Source organism: Rhinoderma darwinii, chromosome 10, assembly GCF_050947455.1.
Source record: "Rhinoderma darwinii isolate aRhiDar2 chromosome 10, aRhiDar2.hap1, whole genome shotgun sequence".
NCBI classification, from domain to species: domain Eukaryota; kingdom Metazoa; phylum Chordata; class Amphibia; order Anura; family Rhinodermatidae; genus Rhinoderma; species Rhinoderma darwinii.
The window spans coordinates 8,190,057-8,214,731 of record NC_134696.1 but is presented as its reverse complement, the minus strand read 5'-3'; the positions used below and the strand labels follow the sequence as shown (position 1 = coordinate 8,214,731).

At 40.8% G+C, this 24,675-nt stretch overlaps 1 protein-coding gene across 4 annotated transcripts in view; it reads left to right on the top strand.

Annotated features, from left to right (window-relative positions):
• The window catches only part of CASZ1 (castor zinc finger 1), a 200,750-nt gene that overhangs the window by 157,449 nt on the left and 18,626 nt on the right, over positions 1 to 24,675 (top strand). For all 4 annotated transcript variants that reach the window (XM_075839342.1, XM_075839343.1, XM_075839344.1 and 1 more), the window contains one exon: positions 20,374 to 20,895. In XM_075839342.1, the coding sequence (XP_075695457.1) occupies positions 20,418 to 20,895 (478 nt within the window). In that variant the 5' untranslated portion in view covers positions 20,374 to 20,417. The remainder of the gene's footprint in view (positions 1 to 20,373; positions 20,896 to 24,675) is intronic.

The following is a 24,675-nucleotide window of genomic DNA, read 5'->3' as shown; positions in this document are numbered from 1 at the left end:
GGATCTTCCTGGAGCTTCTAACAAGCTGGAGGTCACCAAGAATATTGTGTGCTAAACCCCAAACGGAACATATCTCCACTTATAAACAGAACATCAGCCTCATCCGTGCTCATAGCTTATTCATATTCATATTGCCGGTTTTTGTGTCTCCTGAATGAATGAAGCGACATGCAGGGTGATTTTTTAACTCCCTGATGATGAAATGTGGAAGTTTTACCCACATGAACTATAACCAGGACCATCTCTATGGCAAGGTTGATGTGAAATTCATACAAAGAGTATTAGCTGGAGGTCACCAAGAATAATGGCAATTCCTAATATTGCTGAAGGTTCACCACAAAGATGGCAATTAAAGGACACCTCTGGGTGGATCTGCTTTGACTGGATCAGAACTGAGCTTAGAAAAGTTATATGTGATACACAGAAGCTGCAGAAGTGAAAGTCTTTCTTCATAAAAGTCAATTACAAAGTGATTTTCATCACTAAATAAAAGCATTTCAGTGAAAAAAAAGACACACACACACACACACAATACATTTTAGTAGTGTAAATGTAAAAAAAAAAGAATTGCAAGCGACATAGGATGGTAATGGTATTGGAGCCGTGCTATACATGTATAGAAGATGGTGATAAGGGCCGGCTGGATGAACCAATGTGGAGGATGCAGGTTTATTGTCCGCAGGTGCAGAGGGCTTCACTCCTGGGTGCTCTGAGCCTCCGCGATGTCAGCACTCTTCCTCGCACAAATTTCTACTTGAAGTAAATTTGTTTTGCAAGGGCAACCTGTTTAATCATTCCATTCTCTAGTGACTCTGTATTCGTTTGGTTTCCGTGGTTACGGGACCATTAAGTAGAAGTGAGCAATAAGGCAGCAGAGTCAAACAGGTAATAAAAAAATTAAGGCCATTTTGGGCCTGGAGAGGACATAGCGAGAAATGTGACAGGGCACACAGCAAAGCAACGTTAATAACCAGATAAGAGCCAGGGTCAGCTCTGTGCCTCTATTATCGCTGCGATCTCCTCTTCCTATGTGTAATCTGATGAATACTTTAACACACTGAGAAGGAAGTAGCATTTTTATATAGATGAGATATGGGATCTATACCGATTTTTCTTCAACTGGCCTGCAGAGTCAATAAAATAGTTGGGCAGAGACTAGACGGGTCAAATGCAAAAGCTATAGTCTTGAGGTCTCCTTGCATGTTTTTTGGGGGAAGAAAAGTACTTTAACAATATGTACTACTCCACACCGGTTTACATTATAGAAAGCCCCCTGGGTTTGTCGTCCCCCCCTCCATTTGTAAATGTGATGTAGTCATGTGTTTTGACTTGCCCGGTGCTGTATTTCACAGGCCTCCACTCCCTTTTCCGGACCGCTGTGGGGTCACGTGATCCGTACTTTGACAACACAAATCCTACAGCATCTTCTGTTTAAACCGGATGTCAGTCTCTTTATGCAAGTCTATGAGACTCACATCGAGGCTCTCCTAGACTTGCATTGAGTCCCTACAACAGACGCTATAGGATACAGGGAGTGTCCCCACAATGACACATGAAATACAGCACCAGGTAAATCAATACACATCACTACATTGCATTATATTTACAAATGGGGGGGAATCAAAACCCGTAATTCTTCTTGGGCTTAATGGCTATGTTCACCTTTGCAACCAAGAATATAGCTCCAATGCATCTAAAATTAGAAATGAAGCAACTTTGCATATAGTCTTGATTTTAAAGTGTAAATAAACTTTCAGAAAACTTCTGACATGTCATAGTGTCCGAGCACTGAGACCTCCACTGATCGCTAAAAAGAAGCTGCAGAAGATCTCTGGTGAACGCTGAGCCGCTTGGTTTCTGATCGTCTTTTTCGGAAAGGTGATATAGCGGAGTATGGACTCGAAGGAAAGTCTATGCGCCTGTACACCGTTACATCGGCTTCCTGAGAAAAGCCAATCAGAAACCAAGCGGCTCCGCGATCACCCGAAGTTTTCTGGAAGTTTAGTTACCCTATAAATTTCCCACCATTTTGTGTCCTACAGCTCCAATACAGACCTGTGTGCGTCCATGGTAACAGACTACAAATAGACCCTCTGCAGTCACACGTCCTTCATCTGTCCCCTACTTTTTGGTGACTTACATTTGGTAGGTTAGCAAGAGGGTAGGGGGTAGATGAAGGGAGTGTGGCTGCTGGATCAGATTGTATGTAGACTGATACCATGAAGACTATTTTTTCATTTTATATGAATTTGAGCAATTAGATTAAGTTTGGTAATTTGTGATCATAGATTAGAGTTCATACAAGGGAATGGAAAATGATATACATATATAAGCCTCAATTTTATTTTCATGTAAAAATTGGTTGGCATATTCCTGTGATTTTGATGCTGCAGTGAATGTGGACATGTGCTATGTACCAACTCCTCACATCTTCCAGTTCTTTGCGGAGTACATTTTGTTAAGGGGTCTCCTGGAGTAAGCATTTTAGTCACAAAGTTGAATTTTTTTGTTAACATTATTGCTTTTAATCACTGTTTGATGCAAAGTTGCGTGACGGTGGTTGTGTGTATAAATTATTAAGTTGTGTTTTATACACGACATGATGTGCACTCTCCAAAAATTTTGATTTTTGCAGCATAGTAGCTATTTGCTGTATATATTTTTAGCACATTTGTGGATAAGCTCTTGTTGATGTAGACACTCGTGGTTTATATGAACTTTGCACACCTTGATCTATTATATTTACATTGTTTTTGTGTGTAGATTTATAATTTAGTTCATATATATGTGTGTGTGTGTGTGTATATATATATTTATTATTATTTTTTCTTATAATTCCCATTTGTCATAAAGTTATTTGAAGTTATTAACAGCACGCCAAGACAACTGCTTACAGGAAATATATAGGGTTTGGGGGTATACTCGTGTTTTATAAGTGCTCCCAACTTAAAGACAGAATTTTGGTTTATTGATTGGTGATTTTGTGAAGACTTGCGCCTATAGACATAAGTGGTGAACTCTGCACATCTTGAACTTTTATTATTAGGAACAGTTGTGCATATAATTTTCTGCTTGGGTCACACTTTTAGCCTCAAATGTGAATTTTAATGCATTTTTTATGAAACATTACACTGGCACTAAATTGCATGAAGGTGCCTGTGTGTACAAAATGCTGAGTGGCATCTTAACAATGAGCCAGGTGTCTGATTTCAGAAAATATATGGCTATGGGGGTTTAGTATGATTTTTTTTTTAATTATTATTTTATAAATTAGGTTTTATTTGTACATGACATTTTCCTGGCTACCAGAGGTTCCAAACGTTTAAAAAAAAAACTGCGGCAGCGAAAGGTTTAAAGTATGGAATCACTTGGATATATTACTATATACCGGACTTCTATTTCCACATCTTATTTATCATTGTCCTTTATCACAGGCTTCGTGTATATGCAACATTTCACGTTTATATCATGCAGTCTTAACCTCTGGACGGTAAACTTGAATGAGGGGTCATGTCCCTGTGGAACATGACTGACCTGAGCCACACACATAGGAGACTATAGCCTGCAGTATTTATATACTGAATCTTTCTTGCCCTCTCCTCCAGGGTAGACTATATGTGCTGAATGTCACTTGCTAACTGCAGAATCAGACAGTTGTCTCCATTCAACAGGTGCCGTGGTTTGTCCTTTTGGCTTTGACGGAGCTTTTTGTTAATAACATTTTTCGGCAGACGAGCCCTTGTTTTGGGATTGTGTAGCTTTGTTAGGGTGAGGGGAGTATCACTTTTTAGAACAGTTGCTTGTTCTTTCTATGCGGAATAGTAACAGTTGTTCTGCAAAGTGAGAAATGTCGGGACAACTGTGGATTGTGTAGTTATGAGTTTACTGGCTCAGGGAGGACATTTAGAGGGTAAAGGACACATCTCCATTTTTGACTTAGTTATGCCATTAGAATGGCAGTGAGAAATTATAGCTCTTAGTCTTAAAGGGAAACTTGCACCTAAATTAAGAGGAGAGATAACATATGTTTAACACATGTACTGTTTCTTCTGCAAGACGTGAATGGTTTTAAAAGACAAAGTCTCCCTATAAGGCTACGTTTTTTAGTGTTGTGACAAACAGTGGCCATGACTATACGATTAGGCAAGTCCGTGTCCATGGCTTATCTCCCGTAAGTACGTAGGATCGGGCATGTTGAAATTCAATTCTTTATCCAACTTTTATCTGATGTTTATGGGTACCTTAAGAGGGCATTGTAGCCTCACTGCCGCTGTGTCTTTAACATGTTTAAAAAAAATAGTCACTGCTTCCTAATTTTAATTAATAGATAATTTTAATTTTAGATAATTTCTTCTGATATCAAATCACACACACACCCTCCCCAACACTTCAGAAAATGGATTTACTGTTCAGTCTAAAGTAATATGGTTGACTGTGTCATGGCAACATATGTGGGCTATTTTGTTCTAATATGTTTCTTACCTCTTCTGGTATTTTCACCTTGTTTTAGCACCCTGTGTCCACTACCGGACAACTGATGAATTATCCACCGGATAGGTCCTCAGTATATCATCGGTGCGGGTCCGACACCCGGACCCCGCACTGATCAACTGCCTGCGGGCACCGGATGTCATTGTGTTTATTATGTTGTGTATGGAGCCGGAAGCAGTTGGCTCCGTACATTGCATAGCGACCGAACTGCAGCTCTGCTCCTATTCACTTGAATACTGCAGCTCGGCCGCTATTTTGTGACCGGCGCAATCTGCTTCCAGCATGGACGTCAGGTGCCCGGAAGCAGCCGGAACAGCTGATCAGTGCAGGGTCCGGGTGTCAAACCCCCACCGATCATATACTGATGACCTATCATCCTGTGGATAGGTTATCAGTTGTCTGGTTGAGGCAAACCCCTTTAAAGAAAGAAACAAAATGTACCTACTCCTATTTGGAGACCATCAGCAAGCTGACAGATGAATGCTCATAAGTATTCACTATACGCATGCCCCAGAGTCCCTGGCTGTATGCGCTAGACTGACATGAACTCTAGCAGACTCTGTGTTATCGCCAACTTATTACTGCACAAATGAACACCTTTGATATATATGGAGCAGCGATAGGTTGTTTGTGTTAAGTCATAGCGCTGCGGATACCTAATGCATTGGGTTGTAGTCACCAATAACCGGCTGCAGGATTTGTAAGTGAGAGAAATATAGTATATAGTTTTCTTTTAAAGTTGATTCTTGAAATATGTTCCTATTAGGGCAGCACTGCCTTGGCACAATTATTCGTGCTGCTTTACTCTTAAGATTTTTTTGTTATTTTCTTTCTTGTTGTTTTTTTTTTTTTGAGGCTCTAAGCAGGGTTGAAATCTTGTTCTTGGGTTCACTCATGAGTATAGCTTAGCTTTGTTACTTGTGTATATTACAGCCTGCAGCTCCCGTTCTGTGTTTCTACAGAACTAAAATACATTTAGGCTACGTTCACACAGGGCGGATACGCTGCGTATGTGCACACGATAACTGCAATTACGTCTGAAATTACGGAGCTGTTTTCAGGAGAAAACAGCTCCTGAATTTCAGACGTAATTGCATGTACTCGCGTTTTGCGGGGCGTCTTTTACGGACGTAATTTGGATCTGTTTTCATTGGAGTCAATGAAAAACGGCTGCAATTACGTCCCAAGAAGTGTCCTGCACTTCTTTTGACGAGGCTGTAATTTTACGCGCTGTCTTTTGACAGCAACGCGTAAAATGACAGGTCGTCGGCACAGAACATCGTAAAGCCCATTGAAAGTAATGGGCAGATGTTTGCCGACGTATTGGAGCAGTTTTTTCAGACGTAATTCGAGGCGTAAAACACCTCCATTACGTCTGAAAATTGGTCGCGTGAACCCAGCCTAAAGGGAATACTGGACAAAATACCGCAAAAATGGGAGCTGTTTTTCAGCCGGAACGTCCGCTGCAGAAAACTGCACGTTAAAAAACCCCCCCCCAAAAAAAAACATACTTGCCCTCTGACGTCCTGCAGCCGGCCTCCTGGGATGACATTTTATCCTATCTGACTGCTGCAGCCTGTGATTGGCTGCGGTGGTCACATGGAATGAAACATCATCCCAGGACAAAGAAGCGCAGAATTCTGGGTAAGTATACAGTTTTTTTTCTGAGTTGCGTTTTTTGGGTGGCAGAACCGCAGAATTTCCGCCGCAAAAAAAAGCAACATCTACTACTATTTGTTGCAGGTTTTACCTCCCATCAAATTCAATGGGGAAAACCCTCAACACAAAAGCAGCGATTACACAAATACAATTGACATGCTGCGGATTAAAATAACGCACCGCAGGTCAATTTATGAGCGTTTTTTCCACTCCGCAGTTACGCAGCGTGTGGATGAGATTTGTTCAAATATCATCCACTACTTGATTATGCTGCCGATTTTCCGCAACAAAATAGTTTTACGCATTTACAATACAATACATTTGATAAAAATCTCATGTGGGGGAGTACCCCCATTATTCCACATTAAAGAAAAAGCAGGATGAAGATCTATAATTGACATCTGTCTCCTGTAATCTAATTATTCCATTGAGAGTATTGGCATACAATTTTGTTTCTTCTTTTACTGGACCTGCCTGTGTCGCTAACACTTGCTGTGCTGTAGTACATGAACACACAAGCAACTCTGTTTTTGGTTAGATAGAATTTAACGCTGATTGTTTTGAACAGCTTCATCCAAGCGATGACAGAAAAAATAACAGGCTCCTATGTGTCAAGCCACATTACCGGCCCGTGCTCTGTAGGGCGCGTTTGCGGGGTTTGGACCTCCTTTACTGTGCATCTTCTCAGGGCGTTTAAAAGCGGCTGTTTAAATGACATTAAATAATGCCACATTTTTATTGATTGATATTAGCTGCACTGTGAAATAATAATAAATGCGAACATAGGTAATTTTTTGTGGGGGACAATTCTTATTTTGTGTTTTTTAATGGTTATAAAAACATCAATAAATAGCCCCCAGGCTTCCAGTTTAATGCCCAAGTTTCTGGCCCCAGGGATGTGATTCAAAAGTTACCCAGACAGTACCATGTCATTTTCCTGCTAGATACAGTAAGCGCCACTATAAAGGCCCTTTTACATGGGCCACTTATCAGGTAAACGAGCGTTCATATGAACGCTCATTCCCGATCCTTGGCCTGTGTAAACAGGGCAATGATCGGCCGAAAAACGAGCAATTCTCGTTCATCGGCAGTTTGTATAGTTTATGCTGCAAGAATTATCGTTGTCAGCAGCACATACAGGAAGACACGCTGCCGACATGAAAGAAATGTATGAGGACGAGCGGTCGGAGTAACAATCACTCGTCCCCAAACATAGCTCCTTGTGAAAGGAGCAAAGGAGCGTCTATCAACAAGCTGTCTTGCTGATCGGCACTCGTTTACACGGCCCACGTCCGGCAGCCACCGCTCCATATATGTTAGTAGGAGATTCAGGCTCCTATCTAAACTCTATGGCCACCTCCGTGAAACTTTACTGGATCCTGACAAGTCCGTTGACTCACACAGATGCATCCCAGGTTGTGATCTCACAGCAATAAAGCATGATATCCTCTGCCCTGACCTCACACCTCCATGGTATTTAATCCACCTATAGTAAACTCATTCATGTTTCTCAAAGTGTGATCCCATAGCATGGTCTGGACCCAGCCCTCCCTTGTTGAGTGATCTCAAGGCACTAATTTGATTAAGACATTCATCTACCCCCAAGTGACTTGAGCCTTTTCCAACTGTGCCAACTCACTCAGGCTTCTCATGAGTATGATCCTCTAACTGTATAATCCCCCACATACATCAAGTTCATTGTGTGATATCACACCGCGGAGCACTATCAGGCCTGTAAATGGCTTACTCAAGCCTCCCGGGAGTATGATCTGCTTAGCTGATTCATGTCTCCCAGGAATGTGATCCGGGTTCCCCAGCCTCCTGCGAGTATTGTTGGTTCCCCCACTGTATTATTAGGCTTTCCAGTACAGTAATGCCCCTGCATTCAACTCACTCATGCATGTAATCCTCCAACCTCTGTTATACTCAAGTCCCCTGGGTCTATGATCTCCGAGCCCCTGGCTTACACTGGCCTCCCATGAGTATGAGCCCCCAGTGATTGACTAGCTTAGGCCTCCCAAAGTGAGGGAGCATGTAGAAGAGAATTGCATGGACGAGATCTGTATGGAAATGAAGAATTTAGGCTAATGGAGCTCAACCATTTCTAATTTTGTGATGGCAGGAGGATTTTGATTGAAAGTAATTAAGCAAGCTAGCTGTAAAATTAATTAAAGCAAAGGGGGGGGGGGATTTTATTGGATTGGATAGCGATATAGCGGCTGTCAGATGGGGGACGGATGGGGGTGACCTGAATTCTCTGCCCTCCCTCCTCCCACCCGGGACGTTTATGTCACTTTAATCTCCTTACAGCGGCTGGTGTGCATTTGTTTGAAATAATCAAGGAAATATGGTCAGAAATTGTCAGCTTTCAGATCTAATTTACCTGACAGCCTCGCGCTGGAGAGGGGACTTTGTGTCTGTGCTTTTCTGTGTGAATGTCTGTCTGGGTAAAACATACCCTGTGTCTGTGTTACCTGTGTCATTATTTGTCTGTTGGTTTGTTTTTATTTTAGCTTGTAATGCTTATTATTGTGTTATTGTGACCGGACAGACACAACTTTGCTGAATCGTTGAATTTTTTGTCAGTATTCTCCACCTGCCTCTTCTATCCTCTGTAACCCGCTTTAGGGTTTAGTATATATAGGATTAGGAAGGTGACTGTAATTCCTATCCCCAGATGGTTGACAACAGACTTAGTAAATGCAGGCACATAGCAGGCAAGTGTAGCTGGTGTTCATAACAATTGTAACAGATCCTTCTCCAAGTATAGGATAATATAGAAACTATCGCTCCCCCCCAAGACTTTATTTTCACTGGTAAAGTAATGTCTTTACAGGTGACTGCTGAACCACACAGTTGAGATCCTATGTTCTCCTTCTATATGAACTCAATGATATCTTTTTAATTGGAGTAAATATATATTAAGCTCTGTGCAGCTACGCGATGTATCCTCACTGCTGTGAAGTATGGATATTACCATGTTCGTCTGTTTCAGGCAGTAGGAATCACTACTTACACTAATTATCATACGCATTGTGTCTTTAGAATAACTTCTATCTGTCTCACCAGTCTGTGACAGCAACTAGTCCATTTATTTCATACACGTCTGTGCCACGCGATGAATGTGCTGAGCTGCTTGCCACACACACATGCCTCCCAAATCCTGTGCTTTGGGTCACACAGTGTGTCATGACCCCTGTAGCCCAGGTTCCCAACACATCAACCTCACCCTCTGCCTCTCATCCATCCTCTCATTCTACGATTTATTTCCCTGGCTCTGCTACAGACTTTCCCTGCCAACACAGGGCACTGGAAAGTGCTGGCGCTGCCAAAAACCCAGTGTGTGCTACAGCTCCCCAAACATCCCTTTATTTTTATTGTTCTGTTAATTACTGTTTAAACTTTAATAAGTCACTTCGTCAGGAGGGGACCTCTAGTGAAGAGATCTGTGCAAACAGAGCACTCGGAGGGACCCGCTTAATTCACAGCCTTTTCTCCAACGTGGGAATGTTTGTTTAAGATGGAAACCTGTTATTTTAGGGACAGTTACAGAAAACAAGAATTGCGACAGTTAAATTATCAAGGCTGTGAAGCAGACAGCTGCAGAAAGCACAGTGGATGTGAAGCTGTTGGGACACACGGGAACATAGACGGCGAGGATTGTGGAGAAATATAGATATATACCACCATCCTTTCCCAGGCACAAAGAATTACTCGTACCGTACGTGACAGGAGCTTAAACTTTATATTCACTCGTCCTGGGAGTTTTAAGAAAATGCAATCAGAAGGAAATAAACTCCAGAAGTTTGGTAGCCATCACGTTCTGTAAAATGAGAGCAAACCTGTATTGTTTGCAGTGCAGATCCCTAGGGGTTAAAGGATAAGCAATCATCCTCCCCACAAGAAATGTCCATACCATCTTAGAGAACTATGAGACAAACTGTGCACCTAAATTCAGAAATGCATAGAATGATGACATATACGTACTGACAAACTGATGTCATTATATGCACTGACCAACTCAGCTCTGCTACATATATTATACACTGAAACACACTCATGAACACTTAAGAATGCGCACATCTGTCCCCCATGGCTAAAGAAAGCATCTATAAAAAAAAAAATGCAAAGAAATTTCCATATTCGTGCAAATTGCTTTAAAAGCATTTTATCTTGTCATAAAAAGCAAGAGTGCTGTGCGAGTGATCCTGGTCTGAGATGATTGGACAGCGGTGCACGGGCTGCTAATGGCCATTTTGCTCCAGGGTGGCTTATTAAAAAATTTATACACAAATGCTTAAAATTGCATAAATTATTTAGGAAAAAAAAAAAAAAAACAAGTAAGCACTTTAATGACTTGTACCCCCCTTCTGTTACCATCCACACAAAGTGACAATGAAGGAAATAAACTGCAGCATTTTGTTGCGTCATGTCTCGGACTTTGTATGATCTCTGCTCACAACTGCCTTGCGTTTCAGTGTTTTCTTACATTCCTTTCTCCTTCACATGATGAGATATTAATAGTTATAAAAGTTGTAAAGTTCTTAAGTTTCACTTTACTCGCTGTATGAATGTTGTGTAAGGTAACGTACCTGTATAATGCTCTGCCCATGTAACCGATTACTCCAGATTTCTACAAAACTGAACATAAGGTTGGATTTTTACCTAATGAGTAATGTTTGAATGCGCTTGGTTTTGCAGGTAGTACCCACATATGTCTGGTTCATGGTCTGGTAAGATGTGTAGTATCAAGCAGGCGACAACACTGTAGTAACCAGGGCTTTGTCACCCACTGGGTCACACCAAAGTTTCCTCAAGGAATACGAACACCCCCATAGGTGTTGGACTGGCGGGAAGCAGAGATTAGTAGTAATGAAGGTTTATGAAATGAGAAGGCCAGGAATTAATTTACAAGAACAATCCACATGTGCATGAGGAAAAAAATGGCATCCGGTAAAAGCAGAGGGGAGAAGAATGAAAAATTACTTTTTTTTTTTTTTTTGGTGGAACAATTGTGTAGCAGGGCGAGCTATCGTCCCATAGGAATAATGAATGAGAATCCGTCCACTGGCTCTTTCTTCATCTTTGTATTTTCTGCTGTCATCTGAGCCTGTTTTTTCTTAACAACTGATATGTTTTAGTGAGAAGTAAGGCATGGATGACACTTGACTCAATTGTGTTATCTTAATACGTCTTCCTAGCCTGCCTGGAAAATGCTGTGTTGTGGCTCTTGATAAATTAGACTAGGTAAACACATTTGCCTGTGCAGTTTGCTAATTGAAAAAAAATAATTAATTCCTACTTTAGGCATCAGTTATGTATACACGGTGTTGTGTGTCTGTGTGCAGCACTTGTGTATCTGTTGTGGTTGTGAGATGCCCGGGCAGGCAGGCAGGCAGCGCTGAGCTGGCTGTACATTGATTTGTGTGCATGGTGCAGCTGCCGACCTCTATTGAGGAACAAACATAATCAGCACTGACGCAAATTAGATGGTTATTCGTTTTGAAAATTGACAGAAAAACAATAAAAAAGATGAAATGCTCCCAAATCAATAGATATAATGAAATTCAAATAATCCGAGAGATGAGGTCTCCATGGCAACTGATAATGTGGAAAAGAAAACAATTTAATAAAGGACAGACACACTTTGCAAACAGATTGGTGAAGGGGGGGGGGGGTGGTTACTGTGTCTTCGTGAAGGATCACTGTCCGTCCCAAGGACGGCTGCAATAATTAAGAGGGCCTTTCGGTCCAGAAAGTGCAGATTCAGGTTTTAATACACAAAATTATTTCAGGAGCAGTGAATCGGAAAGTCGTTTGTTTTGACCTTCCAGTGAGGCCTGCAGCAGGGCATGGCGGAGACGCCAGGGCTGGAAGGGCTGAGTTATGGCATATTTGTGTTTTTATAGAGCTGAGGGGAGGGGGAGAGGTTAAACAGTATTTACAGCTCACTTGTTTTCAGAAGGAGAGAGAAATCGAGTTTATGGAGGAAAAAAAATGCACACGTTGGATTGATTATTCTCTCTCTATTCCATTGTGAGGAAACCTAGGGGGCATTGTTTTTTATCCCCCGAGGGGATGAAGCATGTGCGGCTAGGTGGGCCATTGGGATGTCTTCTGGTGGGGTGTCATTTTGGACATGGATTTCCCTAAGTGTTGCCAAGCAAGGAGTAAATGGGGCTAATTTATCAAATCGAGTGCAAAGAAAATGAGTAGTTGCCCACACCAAACCATTAAGGAGCTTCTAACCTACACCACAGAGATGGCAGGAAGGATTTAATTGGATTTTTTTTAATGGCAGGACCTTTGTTGGCTTTCTTTTCATTACGTAGGATAAATATGGGTCCTTTTTTATTAGCAATTGACAATTCTAACTTACATAAGAGATGGAGTGTGGGTCGCCTGGGCTCCATTATTGGGCAAGCACATGTACCAAGTATCAAGCTTTCTTAAGAAAATAGAGACTTATCTTTTTTCAGTTCTTGAATACCCCGTTCTTTGAATTCTTTATAACAAATGTATCATTACCATGTTATTGGTAAAATTGGTGGAATTTTCCTGTTGTTGTTTGGCCTGTCGGGACCTGGATATTGCAACATGAATAAGATACCAAACTGACTGATATAAGAAAAAGACGACAACATTGATCATATACATTTCCATGGTTATCGCAGCACGTTGAGTTACTGATGTGCACACAGATTTCAGAACAATAGCTGAATGGTTGGTCAAGAGCCAGAGGTTAATGCACAGATTTATTTTTTTTTATTAGGATACAACCAAATTCTATAGGAACAATTGATTCCCATTCCCTGTAAAGGTGTTGTCGTCAGATATTTTCAGATCACCTTTTATTTTTGATCGTTGTGATAAAAGCAACTGTCAGACAGACTTCAATCTGTTAAATAGATTATATACACGCTATGGGGCAGATTTACTAATGTGTTTGCACCTAGGATAGGTCGTAAAATGGTCCAAATGTTGCATCAGGTTTTGGAACTTTTTGTTTAGTAAATGTGCTAAAACGAACAGATACTTGTGCCTCACTAGACCCTATTGAAAAGTATTAAAAAGGGGGGTGGTCATGGTTTAGTGAAAAGAGGCATGGCTTAAAATGTGCCAAAGAGCACCAACATTGCGCAAAATAAGTCAAATCAAAGGTGGTATAAGGAATAAAAACGTGTCTAACAGGTATAGCAAAATGCGTAAAATGTATTATACGGCGTGCACCGGTGATAAATGTGACGCATTTTCAGACGGCCTGGTCTAATTTTGCGCTGTCTAAATCTTACACTGCATTAGTAAATCTGCCCTTCTGGAGATTGATATTAGTCACATTGGTCGAGGCTCGTTTACATGGACTGATTTGGAAAATGGTTTTTAGGCTTTCATGAACACTTCCATCATAAAGATCTTCACAGTCCGCATGTTGAACAGATCCATAATATGGAATAGAAATCTATGGCCTACAATGTACCTCCGATATGTTACGAGGCATACTGAAGATTTGTTTTGCACAGAGTTATGCAATGGAATTACTACAAGAGGTGAATTCCGTGCCATATGGCGGCACATAGAGTGCTACAAAGCGGGCATTTCCCTTTTTTTGTAACAGCCCCATGATTTACCAATGAAATATTGGTTATTTGGCTTTAGTAGATTGGCATAATAAGCCATAAGAAAGTTTGGTGCAACTGTAAATAAAACCCTACCTAAGTCTAGACCTCAATGGCCCATTCCTATAATGTAGCCCGATCAATAAAATGTTTTATTTTGTGCTATATCATTTGTAATATTAAAATATGTTGTCCTGCCAATGTACATGCCTCTAAACTGGCTCTAGCTCTTTGTATTGTAATACATGTACCACAGCTCATGCATTGTGCAAGCTTCATCCAGAGACGAGGATACATCTTTTGGAAGAAATATATGCTCATTTTTCTTAAACCGCATTCACACTGAATGAAATGTTTAGAAGTCTCGCCAAGGGGTAACTTTATTTCCTACCAGGGAGTTCAGAGACACACAGACAAAGCTATAAAGCAGAGTACGGGGAGCTGACAGCCGGCCCTGCATTAGAAAACCTATAATTCAGCAGGGATGCCAGGTCCGACCCCCACTTTCTTTCCACACTTTGATTTACAGATACAACAAGGGAGGGGGCTCATTTCTCTGGACCAGCATAGAAAGGCTAGGACAATCAGCAGATCATGAGGGCAGGAATATGAAAGAGAGAAAAAAGTACACGGTAACCTTCTAAAAATGGAACAAGAAAAGACAAGACTGCATTGATAAAATGGCCTGACTGCGTGTGCTGCATCACATTCTATAATGTACTGTATGGTGGGTGACCGTCACTAGCCTGATACAACCATCTTCTAAGTACAAGAGCAGTTACTGGAGTCCAGTGTAACTATAACAGTAGAATGTAGAGGTGGTTGGATGGTGCTCCCGAGATTCCATCCACCTTGAAAGGAGGCCGATTGTCAAGTGCATATATTAAATATCACAGATGAGCGCCAAAGGTGATTCCAGCCTAAAGCGTCCTTGGACACCTGGATAGTTGTTATGCCCCTTTGACACTACATCTTAAACTCTCTGTTTGATGTATATGCCGGGAAAAGCACCCGACAAATATGTTAAACGGAGGCTGTGACAAATGCCGAACAGTGGCATCCGCCACCATAGACCATAATAGTATCTGTTTAGCGGATACATCGTCAACTTTCGTGACCTTTTTTACGATGTATACGTTAAACTGATACCATTATAGTCCTTGTTTGACGGATGCCACTGTTAGATGTCTGTTTAACAGATACGTCACCCATAGACTATAATGGTATCTGTTTAAAGGCTTTGTGCACCTTTGAAAACATTTTTGTCAGCGTGTTTGGTGCAACTTTAAAATTACTTTTTATTAAAAATTGTTATGCCTGTGATGGATGCCATACAGTGGCATCAGTCACCCATAGGCTCCCATGTTGAAAAAAAGTATATATTTAACGTATACGTTTTTTTACTGGATAGCTCTGGATAGAATAGCGTTGTCTTCTATTCAGAAAAAATACGGCATACTTGACGTATACCCACCGATTGAAGACAAAATAACACCCTTTTGCTCTCCGTCGGTATAATGGAAGCCTATAGGTACGTGTGACGTGTGCATCGTGAGCTTTCACGGCACATACGTCAAATGAGTGGCTAAAATGAGGTGTGAAAGCGGCCTAACATGCATGGTTAATAATGTAAAAGGACGTATTCATTCTAGAGCATACTATTAATTGTGTGCACGGAAGATGCCATCAAAGTCTGTACTGTTATCCCGGTCCAGGGCTTCTTAATCTTTTTCTACTAGGGCCTCACTAGCCAGAACTTGGTGATGCCTGGCCCCTCCACTGGTCATAGTCAATGGAATTATTATTTATTTTAAAGTATTTCTCTTACATTTGTCTCCGGAACCCAGCAGAACATTAACATAAGCACAAAAAGATTCCAGTATGTGGCTAAATCTGAGATGGATGAGACCATAGAAAGATCTGTGCAGCATATAATCACTTCTGTCAAAACGGACCACCGAGCTGCGCCTCAGGCCTGGTCTATAATTTTTACATATGAATGTTTGTTACCCATAAACTATTTGGTGCTTTACTAAAAATTACACCTGACATCCGTTTTACTTTTCAGTGTTTTCGGTACGGACCCATCTTGGTTACTATAAATTCTTATTTCAGTTTTAGGCTCTTGGATGTGTGTTACATCTATACGTTACTTTGTCACCATCCCGGATCCTCCATGATGCATTGTGGGAGTTACCGCAGCACCGAGGATGTTTCAGGACTGCCGCCAAAGATTTAATATTTGTTTGAAATGAGAAACGATTCTCAAATGAATTTGGAAAGCTCTGGAATTAATGTCACCTCCCTTTCAATTTCTGATGCCTGCTGATTTGAATATTTATAAATATCAGTAAATTATTTATTGGGGCAATCTGCCGTACCATTTAACAATTGCAGTTAACACTTTGCTTACTGCAACTGCATGTGTAATTGAGAGTGTGTCTAGTCTCGTATGTATGAATCTTAAGGGTACATTTTGCTTTCTGGTATTAAGTGGAAGACTTTGATTATATAATATGTAATTGCACTTATAGGACTTCCCATAGCTGGTGCGCCTGCAGTCGTTCAGTGTAGAGTAGTATCAGTGTGGTTTCTGGGTGGCATGCGTTTTTATCCTCTGCAAGCACTTTCTGGTTTTACTTTTTTTTTTTCTTCTGCATTTCCTTAGCAAGTGATGTGTGTAAAATGGACAGCACATGGATGTCGTCCGTGTGTTTCATACACCCACAGATTTCAAAGATAGTCTTATCTGCAAAAAACGGATCAGAATAGGACATGCCGTGCGTTTTCACGCAACGGACACATGCTCCGTGAAGGAATTGAGATGTGTGAATGGTCCATTTGAATTGCATTGGTCAGTGTGCGGTCTATTATTTAAATGGACAGCACACGGATGTGAAATACGTTCATGTGTATAAGGCCGTATTCATGTAGCCTTACAAGTTTTGTTTTTGCCATTGAGCTTTTTATAGGTGTCAATGTTTGCATATACCAGGTACGTAATCATCTACACCTACTATTACTGTAATGCCTGTGTTGTACTGGCTGTTGTAGTTCTCTTGACTTAAAGAGGCATAAACTGTGAATTCCATCCCTGGGGATCACCATGTGATGAAGGTGACAGGTTCTAGTTTGTGCCAGTGATACAAGTGTTGATGCTCATGGGTGAGTTGCCTGTACTGCAGAGACAATCAGTTCATCAGATGCAAGCAATTAAGTTTATCTAATGAAAATACACAGGATTAATATTTCATCTGGCTATTTGGAAGACGTGGTACTAACAGGCTGTGTGAATGACAGCTGGAAACAGATGCCCCTCCATTTAAAGAATAAGCCACACACTGAGACCTTCCAGATATATTTCAGGTAGCACAATACAAGGGTGAGATTTAACAAGGGCTTACAGATTACGAAAGAGGCAGGAATGATTTCTATTTTTAATATAGCCATTACTGTCGTGTAACCTCTGTGACCTCGGTGTCCAAATACTTCAAGATATGTTTAGTGTGGCCAAAGTGTATTGCGGATGTCTTCAGCTTGGGCTTTGGATAAGGCATTTTCAGAGCTACACATATTTATGAACTGAATGAATTACTTTGATTTTGTCTGATTCCATTATTTCAAGATGGTTGTATGGGTCATTTTACTGCATGTCAGCAGTCTACAGATGTGAAAGTGTGCTTCTATCAGAAAAATAATCCAACAATACAAGCAAAAAAGCAACGACATTTCATTGCAGCACGTTCACTAGACATGAAAACTCCTACACTTCTGGAAGCATAAAACTGACAAGGACACGAACAGGGGACAGTGCATTTCCAAGGTCATTGCTTGAACTAAAAGCAATAATGTGTTTTATTGATAATCTGGATGGTAGAATGCGCTATATATTTTAGGCCATTGTACACGCAATGTTTTTCATTAAATACCTCCATGTATACATACGCCGGGGCTATACTAGACAACGTGGCAAAATTACATTTCAATTGTCTCATGACAATTTTTTTATCCCACATTTCTCCTTAATATTTTCTTGTGCAACAGTTGTAGGAAATTTTTATTGAAGATATATATATATATATATATATATATATATATATGTCATTGATGTCTAAAAACAAATTGAAGATTGTCATAGATTGTAAGCTCTTGCGAGCAGGGTCCTCACTCCCCAGGTTTGAATTGTAAATGAACTTTGTCACTATGTAATGTCTGATATTGTTTGTTTCATGTCCCCTCTAAATTGTAAAGTGCTGCGTAATATGTTGGCGCTATATAAATAAAGATTATTGAAGATCTATAGGTAAAGGGGCTGCCTGAAAACATGGATATATTTTTTTTTTTCCCCATAGATGGCACTGGATGAGTCCGATATTGTGTTTTTTAATCCTAGATAACTCTTTTCAGCACACGATCACTTTAGATAAAGTAAGTAGAGTAGGCATTACCCAGGGAAAGTGTCTATGAAGTAGCACAACTCTGTTCCATAGGACATCTGCTTTATATAGTTTCTTATATAGCTTCCTACGAGATTTCTTTAGATGAGTACATTATGCAGATTGATCAGGTTACTTCAGAGCAGATCCTCTATGTTGGAATCTGAAAGAGTTTTTTTTGCCTGGTTCATAGTAGTTTAGGTGCTAAAAAATAATCATGCACAACAACCCTCCCACCTCCCCCGCAACAAGATTGCGGGTGTCATGGCTGGCAGGGGGCCTAAGCGAAGCCACCAGTTCTGGCATCTCCTGGTAAAAGTGACAATACACTGCAATACATAAGTAACACTGTGTATTATATCACTGACCAAGCAATTGCCTAGGGGGGACTAAAGAAAAACCCTGATACGTGTCCATCGACGAAAAAATAATAGTTATGGCTCTCAGAATGACACTGAACAAATATTTTTTTTTTAACTTTCCCACTACATTATAATGTACATTAAATGGTTCCATTAAAATTACAACTTGTCCTGCAAAAAAACAAGCCCTCATACAGCTACGTTGATAGAAAAAAAAAAATTCTTATAGAAGGTGGAGAGGAAAAACAAAAATGGTTGCGGCGGCAATGGGTTAATGTAATTATCTAACACAGAATATTCTCAGGTAGCTTTGGATTCTTCCATAGACTAGAGAACAAATCTAGTGGAGTTTCTCATTACAAGCCTTTCCTCTGTGCATCTCACCACATTTGGACGGCAGGCCCATGAGGCAATTAAATTGCGCTGGCATTGTTTTAAGAGGAAGTTGTGTGTGTAAATAAAGTAGTTGGTGAGTTTGTGCTGGGAAAAAGATGAAAACGTTCAGTTTGACAGGCCGGTTTTATGAATGTCTTCCTTATATTGATGTAAAATAAAAGAATTTTTGTTTGGGCTAAATGAAATAAAGCGGGATGTTTATTTTAACAAAGCAATAACACGCTAGGCTCGTTCGACCAGTGTGGGAGCAGCCAGTTAACCATTTCTAGTCCACTATGATAAACATTAACTGCAGCAATAAACATCCATATCTTGCATCTTAATCATGGTCACCTACTTAAGATGCCCACATTCACACTGCCCATTTTGTATTGATTTATTTATAGCCAAATTTGACTTCCTATCCCAATGAGATAGTGACCTGCCTCTCACCTGAGACTAAGTCATTGTCCAGGAGCTGTGAGCGGCCCTGTTGTAGTTGTGCTGGCCGCTTCTCATGATGTCTAACCTCCTGTCTGCGAGTGGAGGGGGTTCTGACCTACCAGTACATTGCTGGCAGGATGCGGACATAGGCATGCTTTGGCGCATTTTTCGTCCCATTCCAGATGCACATACAGTAGTAATCTGCCCCATTGAGTACTAGACAAGGCCAAAGTAAAATAAGGCAACTTGATGATTCAGTTACATTTCTTACTTTTATCTTTTTGGCACTGCAAAAACTTTTTTTCGGTTTTTTTTCCCCAGATACTTTGTAATTTACAGTATTTTAAAATACCAAAAACGACATAGCAGATTGAGTCTCTGAGAGGCAATAATAGCCAGTTAGTGGCCCCTCCACCCTCATTAAACACCTTTAAAAAAAAAAAAAAATGTCTCATGTCTGGAAATGCACCAGAGGAGAAGCTGCTGGACAAGCCAAGTGCTGCTGCTACAGAGGTTTCCCATTTTTATATTGAATTGCAGCGTTTCATGTATATTTGCAGCATGCATTGAAAATAAAGCTGTGGTTATTATTTAAAGAAAAGATTTATGATAAATTTTAGGCAACTGGAAATAATTGCATAAATGTAATAAAATAAAAAGCTAAAAAAAAATCAAACCATATTTTAAATAAACCCACTGGCAGATTGGTTGTTCCACCCCCCGGAGGCAAAGCATCTGCCCAAACTTATTCAGGTGCTGCCTACCAAAAACACTACTAGTTGACAGCCATTAGAATAACTACCATTGAAATCCATGGTTTTACGAGAGTCCCCTTTTAAGCAACGGTTTGGTCTGCAGTTTGCTGTGAGGATTGTAGTAAATGTTAATACTAGTTTTAGTAATGTTGGTGATTCTAATGTTGCATTGCACTCTCGGAAGTGCCAAAGATCAGTTACTACTGGTTTTTTTTTCTCTATTCCCCACCTATAGCTGAAAGAAGTGTTTGCACTGACGGAACCTCAGGAAAGCCGAAAATGGCTGCCAAACGGAAAGGCGGCCTGAAACTAAATGCTATCTGTGCCAAACTGAGCCGGCAAGTTGTATCAGAACATGGATCAGATACAGGAGATGCTGAAGCTGGACCTCAAGAAAACAACGAAAGAGATGGGGAACAGAAACGAATAGTGAATCCCACTGAAGACCTTAGCACTGATCAAAGAAGTGCTGAGGAAGATAAGCGACGTAGGGAAGTGATCGAGAAATGGGTGAATGGGGAGTACACAGATGAACCCTCTGAAAGGACGAACAAAGACTGCAAAAGAATAGGACTTCCCGAGCTTGCCCCTGAGGGGGTCTATATGGTACAGCCTAAGGGGTGCAGTGATGAAGAAGATAACACAGAGGAGTCCAAAGCATCCCAAGGGAGTAGACCCCTGGAAGGGAGAGATTCAGAGAGGACAGTCTCCAAGGATGCAGAAACACCTGCAAAGCAAACCTCAGGAGCACCATCCGGTAAGTGATTTCATAATATACACAACCTCAAAAATGATGTCTAGCTGATTAGTGAAGGGAAATAATGACGACGACAATGTACACCATTAACGGGGTGAGTCTGGACAGATCAAAGGATTGTTGGGGGGATACAGCTGGAATGATTATATAGAGAATATGTGGATCTTTCTATTAGTAACACCTTTATACAGACCAAACCGCTCCGTTACAATGTTAAAGCATTTCCTCCAAAAGAGGACTCAAAAATCAATAATTGATCCCACCTGAATAGCAAATCAAATACTCCTATCACAAAATACAGGCAGGATAACCAGTATGATGAAAAATATAACATCTTTATTAGATAAAATACAGAATATAAGGTGGAACGACAAACTAGGGCTGGGCAATTATGATCTAAATCAAAATCACGATTAATTGAACATGTGACCTCGATTACAATTATTGAATGATTATTTAGGCCACACTCCTTTTGCATGCCACACCATTAAATGAATATTTATCCCGAGCCTGCTGTATATAATATACCACCTGACATTTCCCCCATAGTGCTCCCCACACAGCATAATGCCCCTATATCTGCTCTCCACACAGTATAATTCCCCCATAGCTGCCCCCAGAGTATGATGCCCCTCATAGCTTCCACCACACAGTATAATGCCCCCATAACTGCCCTCCACACAGTATAATGCCCCCACAGCTGCCACTGCATAGTATAATGCCCCTATAACTGCCCTCACAGTATAATGCCCCCATATATGCACCCCATACAGTATAGTGTCCCCCGTAGCTGCCCCCACGCTGTATAATGCCACCACAGCTGCCCCCAAAAGTGCCTGAGAAAAATAATATACATACTCCCCTAACCCTGTTTCAACGAAGAGTGTAGGAGATCCCTCTGCTCTGTGCAGCATGGCGCAGACAGGCGTGATTACGTCAATGCCTCGCGTCCCCTGCACAACCATTGGATTTAACAGTATTGGATTAACTGTATCAGCGTCCTAAAGATGCAGATACAGATTAAACCGGGAGAAAATAATTGATAAAACCAAAATTGGCAAGATGACATCGATTAATTGCGCTGAATTTCAAATTGGATTATTTATTGATTAATTGCCCAGCCCTACGACAAACCCATGATGAAAGGATCCCCACACATAAATACTAAAAACCTAGAGAAAAAATGCATGGGTAAATACAGCAAACTGCTTTCTCAGACACCCCCCCCCCCCACCCCCCCAGGATGAATCAGGTGACGAAACACGTGTTGGGGATCAGATCTTTTGGTCTGTAGTCTGTCCTCCTCTTTGTGCCTGTCTAGACACTTGTCACTATAGGGCTGCTGCATTTATTGTTCAGACCCTTGCACTTTGCTGTATTTACCCATGCATTTTTTCTATAGGTGTTCAGTATTCTTGTGTGGGGATTCTTGCATCGTGGGTTTGTCTTTCCGTTTTATATTCTGTATTTTATCTTATATCTAATAAAGATGTTATATTTTGCATTATACTGGTTATCCTGTCTGTATTTTGTGATAGGAGTATTTGATTCATGTAGCATTTATATTCGATACAAATGTAAAAAAACCAAATAGTTTTATCACGTTTATATTATGCTGAAGATACAATTTTCCCAAACATGACTGTATTAATAATTAGTAACTAGTATAATGCATTTGTTAACCTGCCCTTCAGCTCTCATAGAGGGTCTCTTAATAGTGTCCCTCCTCTGGTTTTACTGACCATGAAGCACTTGTTCTTCAATATGACAGGAGCTAGCTTGTAATCCCTGTCTATATATCTTTGTGTGAGTGTTTAGGCGGTCAGACTGTTGGCTTGGCTGTCTGCTGGTTGGCTGCGAGTGGCAGTGCTGGGCTCATAATTATGCATGAAGATATAAACAGAGCTGTTTAATTATCCTTCACCACATCAGTGACAAAGTAATTAACAAACATTGTGAGATCAATGGGAAGATGTGTGACCTTCAACAGACGCCCATAGGAAAGCATTTCCCTCTATGGGACAAGGTGACTTCGCTCATTGTGTGCACAGATAGTGGCATAAACACACGACTGCAGGAATACGCACGGCTACTTCGAGTGAGATCTTGGATCAAGAATGATTTCTGTGTCTTTAGTGTTTTCTTTCCAAATATAGCCAGCAAGTGCTATTTTTATCAGAGTCCTGTGTCCCCTGACATCTAACCAAGAGACACTGGGGGCTTTTTTTCCTGCACTATATGCAAACAGAGAGAGGTCTAGAGCTCTTTTAATTGCTTTCAAACCACAGATATTTAACATAATGCCGATCCCAAAAAATAAATACAGAGCTCAATTTACTTCCCTGTCAGTGAATGGAAGCAATCAGTTTTGTTAATGATCTTGCCTACCACTACATTTGTAATAGTCAAAAACTGAATGTGCATTGCAACGTCTATGTGATAGAGAACTTCATGCTCAAAATTTTTTATGTGATGATAGAAAAAAACCCACCAGTTTAGTCTCCCCCGGTTTCTTTTTTGGCATGGTGTGCTTCACCGCTAGAAGTCAATGACGCTGCCTAATACAGCTTAAGTGTTTTTCTTTATAGAAACTACAGTGCTCGTTCCAAATACAGTTTATCAGCTATTTATTCTTCAATGGTTCAAGCAGACAGCCATATTCAGGATCCATATAACATAAGTCCCGAAAACAGCACCCATAGAAACCTGTGGGCCCGCACTGTGCCTCCGAGTCTGTACTGCGGATCTGTGGTGCAGTTTGGCATTGCCTTGTGCATAATTCCGAACAAGCTGTATTTCAGATATTTGTTATGTACAAAAAACGTCTGCAAAACAAATGGCTAGACTATGATCCAGGCGTGAGAGGCTATAGATAACGGTAAACTCTTTACTAACTGGAGTTCATGCAGTTTGAATAGTTTTACTTTTACAAGAAATGTTCAAGCTTCCTAAACGGGCTGGATTTTAAGAAAGTTAACTTTTTTCCATTCTGATCAACAAATCAGTCTTAAAAATCTGTTCTTCCACTTTACTTTACAACAGAGAAAAACTGATTTTACATCCGTGATATTTCTCATTGTTTAGATTATAGATCCTGAGTAGGGCTGGGAGATTATGACCTAAATCAAAGTCACGATTAATTGAACATGTAACCTCGATTATGATTATTTAGGGCCACCACCTCCCCCCACCATCTGCATGCTACACCATTGAATTAATATATATCCCCTGAGACTGCTGTATACTTCTGTGTATAATATACCCCCTGACACTGCCCCCACACAGTATAATGCCCCCACATCGTATAATGACCCATAGTACCCCCCACACAGTATAATGCTCCATAGCCGCCCCCACACTGCCCTAATAGTGTCCAATAAAAATAATAAAGTACATACTCGTCTAACCCCGTTCCAACGACGAGTGGAGGAGATCCCTCTGCTCCTCAGGTCCATGTGCCTTGGCGCAAGACAGCTACGAGGCAGTGACGTCATTGTGCCTGTCTGTGCAGAGCCTTGAACGGCCGGCGTTACATAGTGAAGGGTAGAGCAGGGACCTAACAGCCTTTGCTCTACCACTTTATTATACTCGTATCTGCATCCTCAGGACCAAGATAACTTGAAACCAGGAGGGAAAAAAAAAAAAACTAAAATGCATGAGATTACGCCGGTTATCTGCGCTGAAATTTATTTTATTTTTTTTTTATTTATTTTTTTAAATGCCTAGCCCCATACTCAGCACTTCTGCACTGAGGGGGTTTCAAAAACCTTTAAGAGAATA